The 17,469-nt window shown below is 37.0% G+C and overlaps 1 protein-coding gene across 5 annotated transcripts in view; it reads left to right on the forward strand.

Annotated features, from left to right (window-relative positions):
* PARD3B (par-3 family cell polarity regulator beta) overlaps positions 1 to 17,469 on the forward strand; it is a 375,207-nt gene that overhangs the window by 176,729 nt on the left and 181,009 nt on the right. For all 5 annotated transcript variants that reach the window (XM_071747007.1, XM_071747008.1, XM_071747010.1 and 2 more), the window contains exons 11-13: positions 3,410 to 3,595; positions 9,812 to 9,982; positions 13,291 to 13,420. In XM_071747007.1, coding sequence (XP_071603108.1) covers positions 3,410 to 3,595; positions 9,812 to 9,982; positions 13,291 to 13,420 — 487 coding nt within the window. The remainder of the gene's footprint in view (positions 1 to 3,409; positions 3,596 to 9,811; positions 9,983 to 13,290; positions 13,421 to 17,469) is intronic.

Genomic DNA, 17,469 nt, shown 5'->3' on the forward strand with positions numbered 1-17,469 from the left:
CTGTTTTAAAAACTGAGTCAGGAAAGCAAATGGAAAGATCACATCTTGTACTTCTTACTGCTGTATTCTGCTCCCAAAGAAGCCACCTGCAGGAGGATTGGTGTCTTCCCAAACAGTTAAGAGGGATCAGGAATTACCTAGAGTGGGGATAGTGCAACCAGGAGGCAGCATATGTATAATATAGTTGTGTTATGCTGGGGAATAATACAGAACACTGAGCATTTCTGTTCCTTTTTTTATTACTCTGCTATTAGCGCTTTATTTGTATCAGAAATTGAACTAGATTTTACTGAAAAACTATGTGTAGTATCATTATCTTGGGAAATATATAGTGGGAAAGTTCTAGTGAACACCTAGTCAGTCTTTTTTCCCCAGATATCGAGGGCTAGGGTTTTCTTTGTGACTCACTGACATTTCCTTGGCTGCTGTTTAAGTGAGACATTTCTGATGTCAAAAACTGCCTGCAAAAAAAAGGGGGAGAAAAAGCTACTTTAAAATGTTTTGAAGACTAGTATGTCTCTTTTTAGGCATTTTCAGGGTTGATTTTGTTTTTTTTGCAAGGTTAAACGAGTTTGTCAGATTTCTATCTTTTGGAATCCACCTGTCTTGTTTCCTGAAGTCTGCAGCAGAGCACAGCCCTGCTATGGAGCCTGTGTGCCCACGGCATGGAGAAGGGGATGGCATCCTGCCTCCTACAGCCACCACTGCTCCTATCACTACCAAGGCCTTGAGCATGGTGGGTCTTTGGCCCTGGCATCTGTGTCATAATACACAGTGAGAATGGAATTAATGAGACCACTTGACTCAAATTTGAGCAGACTCACCTGCCTAGTTTATTTTATATATTGGCTTGAGGGACATGTTTAGATACTGATGTGTTTGGTTTTTTACAAGTCTGTGTTAACAAGTGCATGAAGTCCTTAGTCTGAAGTTTATTGTACTTTAAGTGAAACAGGTAAAATGATCCTGAAAAAGAAACTAACAGAAAATACCTCTTTATTTCTTGACAAAAGTACCGTATCACCTTTACCCTGAAATGTGTTTTTTCTTAATAATAACCTTTGTGCCAGGGCTTACCTTCAGCCATCCCCATTAAAAATTGATCTGAATGTGACCAAATTCTGTCTTATATGAAGTCCAAGTTCATGTTGAGGTAACATTCTGCAACAATTTGTGACTGCTCTGGTGAAAGTAGACCATGGGCACTTTTATGTTTGATGATAAAAATCCCTCTCACTGTTTTCCTTATGGTGCTTGCAGAGACAAAACCACAGTACTGACATATGGAAGGGGTAAGGCTCTTGTGCAGGTGTCCTGGATTAAAGTGGAAGAATAGCAGCAGCACACATGAACTGCTTGCCTAGGCAAGCAAAACAGACTTTCCTGAAGGGCTGCAGGAGGCATGACATGTCTCAGACATTAAGAAAAATTTGCTCTGTCCAGATCTGAACAGGATGTGCCATTTGAGTAGCCTTCTGATCTAAGAGTTCTGAACTGGCCAATGAGAATGGGTATTTTTGAAAAACAAAAGATTGGGCCCAGAATTCTTCTGATTCTTTTGGAGGAGGTCAGAGCCAGGAGTGTTTGCAATGTATCGTTCACAGTGGTAAGTATGAGTTTGTAGGTTTTGGCAGATTATATTTTGGATGTCCCTATATCTACAGCTAAGAAATAAAAGTGACAGATTTGTAACTGAGAATCATCTGCTTCTGGTGAACAAAGACAAAAGAACAGAGGCAATGGAGATGAGTGCTGGCATCGATACAGTTGTCACTGTTGGTACTATGTCAGTTTTATATTTCACAGTTAGGAAAATTTTGTGTTCATTTAATAGAATGTAGCTACATTCCAGGAAATATTTGAGCATAGAGGATATTGGGATTTAGGTTTATGCTCCTAGCTCTCTGGCTCTCACACTTCCTCTGTAGCCAGTAACTGCTTCTCATCAGTGAAAGGGCTTATAAAATAAAGTGTACTTAGTGGTTACTGTTTCAAATTTTCTGTTGTTGCTTCAGGATATTAATTTCTGCTCTTAGTTCTGCAATAATATTTACTATTGATCAAACAACATAATAGATGAGTATCTGGGACTGTTCTTGCTACTGAGAAAACATCTGTACTGCTGACAATACTGCACTGGTACTGTATGTACTGCAGCTTAGCCCTGGAAACAATCCTTCATTATTTCACCTGAAAAGGAGGATTGGCTCAGCTACTGCACTCGTCCTTGCATGTGACCTCTACTTGATAATAAAACATAAAGTTATAATTTAACACAAATGCTGTCAAACAGACTTTGACACCATTGAAAGCAACCCCCAGTCATCTTTTTCAACTGGTACTTGTCTGTGTACTTCTTTTTCATAGTTTTTTTTCCCTGTTAATTTTTTCACATTACTGTTACAAAGAATAAAAAATGTCCAACTGACAAGGAGCATAAGCTCATTAATTGTCTTGGAGTTATATGGAAGAGTGGAATAAAATCAGCTGTAATGCTTAAATTTTTTCCACTAATCCTTCCTTGAACATTCTACTCCACAGCAGGTCTCCCTGTCCTGATTTTATTTCAGTACAGCACCAGTGTAAGTATTTCAGTCAAAAATTTATTTTTGTTCAATTTCATGATTCTAGCCCACTTAAGAGAAAATAAAACGAATACCAAAAACAAACAAGCAAACTCCTCCTCCCCAGAAAAAAAACAAAAAGCAAGCAAACAAAAAAACCCATACAACCCTAGAAAACTGCAGATACAGTCTAAAATAAAAGGAAGTTCTTTCTGATCTTCCCTAGCTACAGATACTTGACTTTGTAGTCTTGTCTACAGCAATCTAATGTAAGAAAAATCTTACAATCAACGTCTATACAAGAAGTAAAAACAAAACAAAATCTCTATGGAATCTCTACAAAAGGAGTTAGTGCATGTTGAATTACTGTGTTTTCATTTCTCACCTTTGCTTTTGTTACAACTTCCATCAGTATGCAGGTGTAAGGAAAGGATTGTTTTTAAGGATTAAAGTGAGATTTCAGAGTGGAATAGGATTTAACAGTACAACTATCTTTGCAGTTTGTGAGCTGCATGTAAAGATGTTGAGAGTTTTATGGCTTTTGTTATGCAGCTGTGTTTAAACTAAACATCCTTTCTGTATTCTGCTGCAGCATCAGTCATATCATGTGGAACTAAGATATTTTACCCTATATTTATGCATATTCGTAGGTATTATTAAAAATAACATTTTAAGCCAGATCATGTGACCAAAATGCCATCTAAATGCATTGTTTGGTATAAGGCTGCTTCTTCAAGCTACTTTCTGGAGAACTATTTCTTGTCATATGAACCTATGGGTACAAGTGTTTTATGCATTGTCTCTGCCCCTTTTTCACCCATATTTTCATCCTTGTTTCTCAACAGAAGGGAGAGCCAAACTGCAGTATTCTTTCTCCAGAAACCACAGAGCAGCTGACCTTTGAGATTCCTCTGAATGATTCTGGCTCTGCTGGACTTGGTGTGAGCTTAAAAGGCAACAAATCTCGTGAGACTGGAGCTGATCTTGGGATTTTCATCAAATCCATTATTCATGGAGGTGCTGCTTTTAAGGTATGGAAGGAACACATCAGTTGATGACTGCTTTAGAATTCAGACATTTCTTCACTGAGCACTGAATCTTGCTTGCTGAGCTTTCTAGGAACGAATACCTTTTTGTCACTCATTCCTTCAGGTGAACTGCAAGCCTGCTAATGTTTTGTCCCAAGATTCTGGTGTTGCGTGAGGTTGTTTGCCACTGGGAAAGAGAATTGGTGGTAACCTTGAGGTGCATTTGGATGCTACAGAAAAAGGGGAAGGGGCAAGAACAGTAAGAATGTGTGGGTACAAGGAAAGGCTGCGTCTGAGCTTCCCCACAGCCCACAGGAGTGCATGGGAAAGGTTGTGTGCTGCTAGGCTCAGTGACAGAGAAGTTAGGTATGTACATTTATCAATTATCTCCACAGCTTTTGGTTCTCCTTAAGTCATACAGGCAGACCCATAAAAACCAAAGGATAAACTTATTTACAAAAATTAGAAATCAATAAATCTTTGAAGTTAAGGATTATGTATTTAATTTGTGCTGTACATGATAATTCGTAATTTTCTTTTGGTTTTATGCAAATAGTTTTTACCATTGTAGTAAAAATGTAACTTGACTGAGCCTGGCATCTATTGGGTGGAAGCTACAAATTGTTCCTGAATTGTATTGAACTGGTAACATTAAATTGGTAAATGACAGTTTTATAAATTGTTCTATTCCCTCTAGGGATTATACAAGGAGTGTTGCACATTCTTATGATTAAAAAGTATTTGAATTATTTTGTAATCTTTAAGAAATCTATTGACTGCATGGGTTTTTTTCCAAATAAAACTTGAAAAAAAGTAACTTAATTGAAATTAGAAACAAAAGTCTTAATATTTCAGGGCTGGTATGTTTAACTGTTGTGGATTCATAATATATTTTTTTCTTTTGTGCTATCTCAGCAATTCCTCACACTTCTATCTTCTGTAAAAATACCTTTTAATTCTCTGTGTGTAAATTCTTCTACAGACTGCTGAGTAAGACAATTCACAGCATTAAAACTTTCATGATCATATATTTACAACAGCTGGTAAATAGTGGTAATCAAGGAAGGATTTAGCTTTCATGTGAATGTTTAATACTTCTCTGCTTCTATTATTTGTATGTCCTAGTCCCATAGTTATTTCAAAGGTCAGACCTTCTCAGGTATAACTGAGTCTGGTACATGCCTTGCAGAACAAGGTCTATGGTTAACTCAGGGTTGAATGACAAGGGAGTAAGCTCATCTATATAGTGCAGATCAGAAATGAGTTAAGGCTTGATAGAATAAATAAGGGCTCAATAAACTCATGTGTATGTGTGCCACAGAGCATGCCTTGTTCTACTGTGGAAATGAGGGTGCCCTCCTTGTGTTCCCTGAGTAATTGTCCACACCAGTAGCAGTGACAGTGTGTATTGCAACAAATAAACTTGTTTTTTGGAAAAGCAAAAAGCTTATGGAGCCATATTGAGGCAGCATTAGTGGGCTGCCTACCTGACTTGTCACATCATATTCACGTAAGACAGCTCTTTGTAGGTCTGTAAGTTTAGCACTCTTTTATTTTCCCATAGTTACTCCAGAGCAGTTAATTTTGGCTTGAGGCATCTGCAAACTAATAAAGTAGGACTTCTGTGCTCACACATTAGTAAATGGTAAACTGGCATGGTTGCTCAGCTTGGCTGGAAGATTATTTTGTCTTGTGATAACCTGTAGTCCTGTGACCTGTTCTTTATTCTGCCTTTTTATAAGCCTCTCACCTGTTACAACTGTGTAGTAAAAATATGAGTATAGGCTTAGGAACAAATAAGATAGCAGATGAGGCTCTAGCTTCAACCAGAAGTGTTCAGAGAATCTTTTCCATGTGTTTTTACAAGTGCCCACGGAATGTGGCAATGCCTTAAGAACCAGAGTTTACTGTTGCCATATGCATGGAGAACAGCTGCCTTTCTCCTGTCTCATGACCTTGATATAGAACAAAACATAATCAGTGGGTATTAACAATTAATACAATTTCTTGTATCAAGTTTAAAAGTGTGCACATACTTGTGCATAAATATTTAAAGATGTCCTTGTCCTTAAAAGCCTTTCTTCCCAGCAGGTACTTTCCAGAGAATTTTCCCATGTGATCCATTCTCATGCTCTCTGAAACAGAATATTATGGATTTAGACATGTGCTTTTCAGTGTACAAAATTTTCATGGCAGACTATCACAGGAGGGAATCATAATGCTCACTGACATGAGAATTCTCTCATTATGTCTCACTTCTGCAATTAAAATTTCTTCCAGTTTTGTGATACTGTGCTCATAATGTCAATACAGTCACTGCTTGTCTTTATAGGAGAGGTACTACATTGAACATGTAGTAAATGCCCAGTCCTTCTAATGCTGTACAAAGGTTTTGATAAACTTCTTTCAGCAGTGTATTTTGTAGAATTAAGAATTAGGTATGAGATGCAGACAATTTTGGTTGGTTACAGTTAGCTGGTATTGGCCCAAACCAAAGGGCTGAAGAGAGGCCAACACTTACCTGCCTCTGATGTGTTTGTGGTATTACAAAGCACAGAAAGGGAGTTGTAAAAGGACCCAAGGGAAAGTCTTTAATTCTATATTTAATGTTTTTTTTTTTTAATCGTAGCTAAAGATTTTAGAACATATTGATGTATCTTGCATCGTACATGTTACAGTAAGGCCCAGTGCTGTTACCACTCTTGCTACAAAACCAAAGTAAAAAATGCCTTGGTGTTCTTACTTGGTATTGTAACACTGTCTCCCACAGGAATAAAAACATTTACTTTTGCTTGTTGAGCCACTGTGTCCCTTCTTAACCTCCTTCTGTAGTTTTTGAAGTGTCTGTTTTTTATCATCCCTAATATAAAGAGGCTACTGGAGTACTTGGTATTTTTTAGTTCTGCAGAGCCTTTCCTATGAAGAAAACCAGCATTTGACTGAGTTTAAATTCATCAGCTTTCTGCATAATTTTAGGGATTTCAGCCTTGTTTCCCTAGAGACACTTGTGGTACATTCCTGGTGATCAGGTACTTGCTGTCTGTTGCAGCTGAAATGCAGAATTAATGGAATATTTTCTACTTGTGAATTTGTTCAAATCAAAACATGGTGTATCTTGAACCTCCTTTAGGCTTCTGAGTGCTGCTGAAGTAAACATTGCTTGTTGTGTTAAGTGGATGGGGAAATTGGATTACACCAATCAGTGCCATCAAGGAATTTCTTTTGAGTGAAATGTCATTAATGTGATAAGGAAAATAACTAGATATGCTTTGATTAAAAACATAAGTCTTTGAAGAACATGGCATTTTATCTCCATGCTCTACTGTAAAAAGCATGAGATTCTTGTGACTCCCTGACTGTGATAGCCATATGGTTGTAGGTTCTACCCCTTGCTGTAAGTTTTCATTAAATAAAACCAACAGTTTTTAGTAAGCAAATGGATGGTAGCTTTACCCTTTATGAGAATAGCTCACTTAGAATTTCAGATACCCATTTGAAAACTGTTTTGCTGAAATGCCAAATGTTATTTTTCTACTCAGAAGCTGCAAAAAAACCCGCCTTTCAGACATAAAAGAAAAAACACATTAAAACAACATTTAGCTTATTTTATGCCAAGAAGATTGTCTTGCAGTTCAGTCTTCTAAACCAGGCCATAACACCAGTGATATGAAAATCTGTGTTTGGAAACTGGACATTGAGATACGTTTTTTTCAATCTTTAAAACAGCAAAAGGTTTTTCCGTGAAATAACTTCTACCTGAGCATATGTGAGAAGAGAGTTCAGCTGTCTTCCAACCTACCTTGTACAGGTGGCTTAACAAGTGTGGTTTATCAGAATTTATAAAGCATGCACACCTTTTCTCTTCTATCATAGCTGAAGTATTGAACTCAAGCAGAGCATGGAACAGAGTGGGAAAAGGGGAGATGCTTCAGTTAAGAACTGATATTATTAAAATATAACGAAATACAGAGCCTCATACAAAAGTATTACAATGCAAGTTAATAATCCAGCAATTCAGAGCATTCTGAAGCTGCAGTGATTAATTTAAAAATATGCATTGTGTTCAGAACAGTTGCATAGTCAACAGATGTAGTCACATTAAGATGCATTTGACATTGTATTTATGTGTGCTTTAGTAAGAATGTTTAACAGATACTTCTACATGGGTGTTTAGCCACAAAGAAGTAATCTGAGAACATGTAGGACCATAGGAGGACATGAAGACCTGTCAAATTTTCAAAGGCTCACAGAAACTAAAAAAAAAAATATATTTCTCCTTAAACTCCTCTTGCTGTGAATGGCTTCATTCAGCAAATTTTGATAGAACACAAGGGAATTGCAACATGTGCAAATAATAAAACTCCCTGTTCAATAGTGATAACTCTTCTCTCCTAAACTTTGCCATGTGTGATGGCATCATTTTGTATGTAGAGAAAGGGTGAGATCAGCCTATTGACTTTGTTGTATGTAAATTTACGTTGGCATGAAAAATTCAGTAGAAAAATGGGAGAGAGTTTGGTATGTTTTACAAATAGTATTGCTATTCCCTTCCCAGAAAAGTTTAATATCTCTTCATTTTCCTTCCCTGAGTGACTCACTTCCTAATTCTGTCTTTCCATCTTCTTGTCCCAGTTTATTTTGTATTCTGGTAAATTCTGCAGTTTTCAGCTCTGTAGCTATTCATACTCTGCTGTGGTAATGATGATACCCAGTTCCTACAAAAATAAGAAAACTGTATTTTTCATAGCTACTGTACCTCATTTCAGCACAAATGACTTATACCTGGCAGCAAAATAGAAAACATAAAAATTGAAAAGCAAATTTAGATTGGATTATTCAGATACATAAAATATGTAAACTGTTCTGACAATGCTTTACAAAGAGTATGTAAAGATCTCATGAATGAATCGGATCCATTTTAACCATACAATATACTTCTAAACAAATTCTTTCCCTGCTATTCTTTACTGCCCTTCTATGTTGGAAGTCTTCAGTTTCTTGTTCTCTCTTCCTTCTTTTGAGGGCTGTTGCCAACTTAATAATTGCGAACTTGACAGGCTTTAAATGGAGCTCTTGTGTCTTAATTAAATAAACCTTATTTTCTAGTTAAAGAGACAAAAGTCCAGGGCACATGCTTTTATGAAAAGAAATAAATCACAGATAATAATAACAGCAATAATACTCCTAAATAACAAATAGCTGTGTCCACAGCCTTATTACTTCCACAGATGTCACTTAACCTTCACAGTGAAACTGAGGGACTTTTTCAATAGCATAGGCTACTTGGTGTGGCCCAACCATATTTTTGTTATTGGCAGCAGGTTTGGTCATTAAAAGACATGGACTACATTAATTAAAATAGGGATGATTACATCTTACCATTCTGAATTGAGAACAGAACACTACCCCATCAGGTGGCATGGTAATTGTGACAAGGTAAAAAGACAATAGTGAGACTGTAAGACAATTTTTTTGTAGGTGTTTCTTACAGACCCTGATATCACATAATATAATGCATGGAAAATATCTTGCAGTATCATAGAATCATAGGCTTATAGAATGGTTTGGGTTGGAAGGGACCTTAAAGGTCATCCAGTTTCAACCCCCCTGCACAGGCAGGGACACCTCCCACTAGTTCTGGTTCCTCAAGGCCTCGTCCAACCTGGCCTTGAACACTTATAGATAAAGGGCACCCACACCTCTGATCAACCTGTTCCAGTTTCTCACTGCCCTCACTGGAAAGGATTTTTTCCTAATGTTTAACCTTAATCTGCCCTCTTCAAAGTTTTAAGCCATTTTTAAAATGGTTTTCAAGCCTTTTAAACCAATGCTCCTTCCTGGTCACACTTCAGCTACTAACAGCTGTGGTGTGGGTCCTTTTAACCAACCAAAACCTCCTTTTCCTGTTTCCTTTTCAGAAATGATAGAAAATTAATTGTCCATGAAAAAAGAACCAGCCTGCCTGTTCATGCACTTCTGTGTTTGTAATTGTCCTATGAAGTCTTCCTGAAATGCAGTAAATGAAGGAAAAAAATGGGCAATTCATGGACACCAAGTTTTTTTGTTTTGAAGACCTGGTGCTATGCAGTCTCTTGTTTCTTAAATTTTAGGAAGCAATGCCTCATTCTGTGCACCTTGCTTTCCTGTATGTAACACCCCTGCTTGATAATTCTTTATGTTTTTAATTTTTTGTTTGTTTGGTGTGTTTTTTGCTTGTAGGATGGTCGTTTGCGAGTAAATGATCAGCTTGTTGCAGTAAATGGGGAGTCACTTTTGGGCAAGTCCAATCACGAGGCCATGGAAACCCTGAGACGCTCCATGTCCATGAAGGGGAACATCCGGGGGAGGATCCAGCTGGTAGTTCTCCGTAGGCTGGAAGTGCCATCAGAGGTGATGTAGTAAATGCATTTATTTTTAAAAATGTCTTTCTGATCCCAATGTTTTTACATGTAAGAGGTGGTGAAAGAAGTCTCGGTCAAAGAGAGACCTCCTGGCAGAATTAATTCTTGACTGTCTGGAGTCAGGATTCACACAGTTTTTTTGGTTGATACAGACAAGTATTCGAGCAAAAGTAATTGTGGTCCCCAAGAGGGTTAATGTAGGATTAATGTGTTGATACAGCTGAGATAGAGACCATTTGAATTCTTTTGATTTCATTTGTTGTCATGATCAGGCACCTTAATGTCTTAATATGACTTGACTTGGATTTTACTTCTTTATCTCTTGTTCAATTTCATTAGTATTTTAATTCACTTTTTTTTTTTTTTTTCTTCCTTTTTTTCTTTCAATGGTCTTTTGATCCTTTTATATTCTCCCACACAAGAAGTTTTTCTTCTGTTTTTTTTCTCTTTTTGATCTTCAAGGAATTTCTATTTTACTTTCCCTGATCAGTTGAAGGCTACTCCTTCAGGATGGGTTTCTGAGTTCATTAAGATAAAACTTGCTTAACTAAGGTAACAAATAAGAGGAGAAAGCCATTTTAGTGGCTGTTTTTTCTGGATCTTATATAAACTGATGTTTGTCAATCATCTCTTATTTTTAAAAGGGTTGGTTTTATTGATCTCTTTTGTTCCCTCTCTTTGATGTATGCATGCACACATGCACCCTGTTTCCTCATCTTGGTCTATATCTATAGATAGTATGCGTGTATGTATACTGCCAGCCCTTGTTACACACCCCACTTTTGACCTTTGAGTAAATATTTTAATAGTTTTTCAACATCTGTACAGTTCCTTACTAGTGGATTTGTGGTATAAAAGGCTGTAATAAATGCCATTATAAAATTCCAAGATACTATTTCAAGCTTCTTAATGAGTATTGCTGGAACATTTTAAAATATTTAGAAGAATCATGGTTTTGGGTGTATTTGCATAAAATGTCAGAGCAAGACAATGCAAGTTTCTTTTAGTATAATTAACTCTTTATATTTTCCTGATAATTTTCAGTTTTACTTACTAGCATCATTAATTGACTGAGAAATAAATTTAGAAGTGTATTACTTTCCAAACATGATGCTTTTTTGAAAGAAAATTTTGCAAAAACCGCACTGATTTCAATCTTGCCAGAGAAATATTAGCAATTCTGGAATATGTTAGAGGAAAACATTTTTTTGTTTGTTTTGTATGTGACAAAGCATTATTCTGTAAGGAAGAATTACAAAGTATATGATGTATTTATTGTGCACTCTTGTGATTTAAGAAAGATAACTCACCTTTAAAAAAAGCTTATTTCTTATTCTGCTGGATTTCTTCAGCTAACAAAAGCCAAGTTATTTTTTTAAAAAACTTCCAATCAAGCATGATTGATCTGAGAAAAGCATGAGGCTGCTTTTATAGTTAAGTATAGTTTTATACATTAACCAGATGTATGAAAGAGGTAAATAATCTTGACTCATGCCCTGTGAAGAATGCATAATGAGGTCTTGATTGAATCAAATTCATTTTAGACAGGAATTAATTTTTATAGGGTTGTCTTTAGGTTCAATTGTAATTCCATTTGAGTCTGGAGACCACAGGAAAAATGGGTTGTTGTCTGTTCTTTCATTTTCCCAAAACAGCTTCCTGAGTACTGCAACTCAGCTTGGTAGAAGGAGAATATGTTTAGAAATGCATTATTGTTTTTACTGGTCAGGACACTAATGGAGGTCTTCCATGACAGATTTGTTTTATAAGCAGAATACTCTAATTAGGGCTGTTACTGAGCAGTTGTTGAGATATTGATGTCATTGTGTCATTTATCGAAGATCTGAAAAAGCAGATTTATTGTTATTGTTCAAGGCTCCCTATCCCACTGCCTGCAAGTCTCCAGTGCAGTAGTAATTTGGATGCTGCAAGGCTTAATTTAGCTTGCAGAATCCTTGAGAAAGTAGTAAATGAGGAAATCGTGATGTAAGGAATTCTATGTAAACTGAAGGGTTTTCATTAATGAGAAGGAGAAGATTTGTCAGTGGCCATGTGGTGTCTGTGTGTCTGTACAGAGGTTCAAAAGAGCATCTTTAAATGGCTCATGCTGGAAAGAATGTTGCATGTGCTACCCGGTCCACTGAGACTACATTTATAGCCATATATATGGCTATATATATATATATAGCCAGGAGCATCCTGGCATTGATTTGTGTTCTCAGGTGCATTTTTTCCGTTTTAAAAACGTTATTGTTATTAATCTATTGTTATTTTATTACTATTTTATCATTTATTATTTGATTGTGTTATCTTTATTTAATTAATCTGGAAAGGCAGGTTGCAAGATGAGGTAACGCATTGTCTTTTCTTACACATTGGTTTGCAGACAATCACTTGCCAGTGCATTAAACCTCTTGCATCATTTTACAAAGAAATTATACTGTTTCCATAAATGCATTTCTCCTGTAGATGTGACTATGACATTTAAGGAATTATTTATTTAAATCTCATTTAGCGTAACATTTGCTGGCATAATGAATGTGCACTTTAAAAATTGAAGGCAGTTGGAGCTGCCTTGAAAAAGCAGGTATAAAATCACAGAAACCATAAAGGTTGTTTTGAAACTAACCATAATATTCCTGTGGGTTTTTTTTGTAATGAGTACAGAATTGTCTTTCCGAGTCTGTCCTGATTTTAGAAACTGTGATTTATTATTTTTATTTTTTACCCTTTTTTCTATTGAGCAACTGCTAAGGAGTATAAATCAGGCAATACTGTATGTATAGGGTGGGAAATATCTCTCCAAAGAAAAGCTGACTAGATATGTGACAGGAGTTTAGCCAGAAGACCTGCATTTGAGAGTTTGGTGTAACTTCTTACTTGCAAAACTGCACTAGTGTGTCATCATCAGAACATATGTACTCAGTCTGTAAAAGAAGGGAACCAGCTGGCTGGCAAAAAAATACCGTTGGCATTGCCCATGTTCTTGTGTTGACAATGTCACAAGCTGCCCTCCCAGATGGAGAATTTGCATGAAGCCAGTTGTGGGTCACCAAAAAAAAAAACAGTTTTCATTTTTTGTGCATCATTCTTAATGGCTGTGATTGCTTAGATACTGCCCTATTTCATGGTAAGCAAACCAGTCAAAGATAACTTTGAAGTTTCTCATTTGAAAGGAATCAATGTACAGCGAACACATCACTGTGTCTGTGCACTGTATGTACTGCTGGCTGATCTTCTGCATTATTGAACATTTCATTTCTTTGCTGCAATGTGTGGCTCTGTTTTTTTCCTTAGGAACACTCAGACCAGGGAGTCTTTCAAAAATCAGGCTTTGATGGGAGTCATACCTTGGCAGCTGATTCCCGACACAATGGAAGCATTCTTCAGCAGTTTGTAACACGCAGTCCTCAGGAAAGAACAAAAGGTAATCTCTAGACATCCTCTCTGTGCTAAAAGAAAGTGCAAAGTGGGTTTGGATTTGGATTTTTTTTTTTTTTTTTTTTGAAAACCACAGCCACTAGAAAAGCAGTTAATTAGGGTAAGTGCACACTATGTTACTCTGAGGCTTGAAGACTCAGCAGAGGTGGGAGAGCTGACTCAGAAGTTGTGAATTAGATTCCTGGCATAAATTCCAGTTTAAGTAATAGTTTCTAGCTCGCTGCCCTAACATGTAAGGTTGGATAAAAAGCAAATTAAGAGTGCAGAATATATGTTGTCAAAATGTTTATTTTGTATGTATCTTTAATGAGTACAATCATTTTTGCATTGAATTCTTAGATCATGTCAGAATTTGTTAGAAAGTCAATAAATGTAGACAAAAGCATGTTATTCATAAAGTACACTTGATTACTTCAGACTGAAGGTAAAATCTGTCCAAAGGTGGAAAAATTCCTTTAATTTAAAAGTTGGAATTAAATTAATGGACTTCTTTAAAGATTGAGGTAGCCATGTACATTCTACAATGAAAACCTATGAGTATATGCAAGCGTGTAAGAGCTTTCAGACCACTTATTTTCCTGTCATCTTTTATTTATGATGACATACTTTACTATCTGTCCAACTTGTGTGGGACTTGGCAAGATACTAATTAATTGAAATATTCAAGTATTTGAGATGGTCTTGACCCCTTATTCTTTTAAGTGTTCTCCTATCCTTCAAGCCAAATACATACTTACATGCCTTCCAGTAGAAAAGAAAATTCTTTGATGCAGCTGAATTATGCATTATTTTTCCCACTTCCCTAGACAACTGAGGAATCTGGGTGGCCTGCTAAATGTAATTTGGTAGGCTGCTACAATGACTGTGAAAGACAATAGATTTAGATTAGGTATTAATAAGATATTGTTTTCTGTGAGGGTGATGAGGCACTGGAACATGTTCCCCAGGGAGGTTGTGGCTGCCCCCTCCTTGGAAATGTTCGAGGCCAGGCTGGATGGGGCTTTGAGCAACCTGGTCTAGTGGAAGGTGTCCCTGCCCATGTCAGGAGAGTTGGAATTAAATGATCTTTAAGGTGCCTTCCAACCCAAACCATTCCATGAGAACAGTTCCTTGTACATTTCTAAGGCATACTATCCAGATCTTGGATGTACAAGTTTGGATGGTACGTTGTGCAAAGAATAATAAAAGATGGAAGAGATTTTTAGCATAATATAGGTCATAAGGTAAGAATTTAATGACAGGAGCTGTTTTTTCACAAAATGTCAGTTTCTCAATTAGTGTTTTCCAGTAAGTGATTTTCAGTATCATTCACTGTTCCTGCGGATAAAATTAATATAAAAGCTCAGCAAAAAGACACTGAAGCTTGCCCTGCTAATATTGCTGTCTTTTTAAAGAGTCTTTTTAAATATGTATGAGTAAGAAAAACTAATGTCTGGGAAAAGGTGATTATAGCCAAAGCTATAAACTTTGTCTTTCCTGTTGATATTTAAATAAAGGGGGAGGGGACACTGATCCAGTATTGAAATGCCAGCATTTGTTCTCTTTTTGCATGAGCAATACTTGCTGCTTTCAAGTCCTCGCTTCTTCTTACCCAGCTGTTGCACAGATTCAGTGTTTTTTAGAACAACCTCTTCAAGAAATGACATTTTGGTGCCAGCAGCTTTATGTTTCTGATTTTGAAAGATTACTGGAATGTGTTTCATTAGAGGTTCTTCTGTATTTCTTGTAACCCTACATTTAATACCTTTAATGGGGACATGCTGTCATCTCTCTGGTTAAACAGTAGAATACATGTAAACTCTCTCTACTACCACAGGCTGCTGAGCTTCATGGTTGTACAAGCATCTGTTTCAAGATAGATAATGCACGTGATAATTTCAAGATAGAAAATTAAGTTTTTGTGTTAAAAGGATTTAGTAATTTGGCAGAAAATAAACTCACTTTTTTATCTTCCAGCTGACCCTCAGATGTTAGAGGAGCTGGTGGTGGCTGGACTTAGGTTCTGAGTGGCAGCCAAGTTTGCATTAACAGTCTGGTCACAGACAGTACATACACTGGACAGTGATAAGTCCTGATGCACTGTTAATGCTGCACTAGCTGTGCAGTCATGCTTGTGAACTATCATGGCCACAATTAAAGAATTTGCTCCTTGTTCAGTGGAATTTCTCACAGCCAGGTTAATGAATAGGGCACTTTATTGAAGCAGCCCTGTACATGCTCTTTGGGCTTCCCATCAGAAATTCACTGTCTGCAGAGCAAGTGCAAATGCCTGGGTTATAAGTAAAACAGCCTGGCTACAACACATGTAAAGAAAGTAACTCTGTAGACATTTACACTGTTCCTGGAGAGACACTTGGTACAGTCCAGTGTTTGAATCTTCCAAAGGTGTCCTGATGCAGGGGGAAGAGAGGCTCAGCCCATCAACAGGGCCAAGAGGTGAGGAGAATGGAGTTGTCCCTGCAGTCGTCCCATCATCCTTTCCCTTTCTAGATACTTCTATGCTTTTTTACATCACAGGTGGATCTTGAGTGACTCTAGTCAGACACACCTTTATCATGATCGGTGCAAAGTTCTCTTGCTTCACATTTAAAGGTACAGCCCAGAGAAAATTCAGAGTGCAAGCTCAGTGAAGGGTTATCACACCTTGGACATGGGTTACTTTTGGGGATGGAGGTGTGTTTGGTCCTATAATGAGATTATAATGAGCAAAGTTCACCTAAAGGACAGCATTTTGTCAAAAGTTGGCAGGTCATTGGCTCAGGGTATCAAAAGTCAATCTGGTTGGTTCCATAGTACCTCTGAACTCCATTGTTGCCACAGAGCATGGATGTGGTATCTTCACTCCTCTCCACCCTCCATGCAATTTCTCTTAGAGTCAGCACACTGAGTTCCCCTGGTGTTGCCAACATCTAGAGTTGTCATGGTATAAACCCACTGTACATTTTCTACATTCCATCTGCTTCAGTGCTGTACCTTTCCTTAAAATGAGAATGTGGTTTTAATTTCTAAATCACCCTTAGCAATTCACAGATGTAACATGTTAAATTAATGTTTAAATTTTGCTTGTAAACATTACATGTATTTCACAGGCAGAGTCAATTGCATATACTCCTAAACTGTTTAGTATCTGAAAATTCAGTGTATTTTGCTTAGTTCCCTAGCTGTTTCTCTAATCACTCTAGATCTGTTAAGATAATTTCCTGAGGTCTTGCATGTGGAGCCAGTGACTGTCTCTGTGATTAAATGCTCTCACTCTTTTGCACCTGCTCTCATTTTGCTAGGAGCTGTAGTCCCTTGTGATCATGTCCTTATTTGCTCGGGACATCTTATATTTTGCTGAGTGTATCATTTGATTACTGCAAGAAAAATGCAGTGGTAACCAGTCCTCAAACAGTCTTCATGAACTGATGTATCAATTACTGGGAATCAAAGTTAATATAACTTCATGATATGCACAATCTCTCTAGCTATGGCTATCAGAGGCTGTGTAAATGGGGTAAGACTGGGTGTAGGGTGTGATGTGATTTTTTTTTTAATTTTTTATCTTTTGATTTATCATTCAAATAATTTAATTACAAAAAATTTAATTACTTAAAGCAGTACGACTTCTGGTGTTCTGAATTCTTTTTACTGTGAGAACTTCCCATTTACTCATCATCTCTTCTGTCCTTAAATTGCAACCTGAGAGAATGGGATCATAATGCAAAAAGCCCTTGTGCATATATGTTAGGTAGCATACATATCTTTTGTCTCAGACTGGCAATCCATATTTTTAAGGTCTTGTTCTCGTCTGCTCACCTTCATTTTCTTCTTATGACAGTCTCACTTTTCCTGAGAGTTTTAACTATGTCTTATCTTTCTGATCTCTATGAGGCTATCTAGTCAATAGGAGTTTTACAGGATTCTTGAGCTAGTAGTCGAGCTTTGTTGTGGTTTTTTGTTTGTTTGCTTGCTTTTAGGGAACTGTCTTAATATTCTGATCTAATAAATGTGTTCTATGGCTGTCTGGCTTGATCCTCTACCTGTAAACACTTT

The sequence above is a fragment of the Heliangelus exortis genome, chromosome 6 (genome assembly GCF_036169615.1).
Source record: "Heliangelus exortis chromosome 6, bHelExo1.hap1, whole genome shotgun sequence".
Lineage (NCBI taxonomy): Eukaryota > Metazoa > Chordata > Aves > Apodiformes > Trochilidae > Heliangelus > Heliangelus exortis.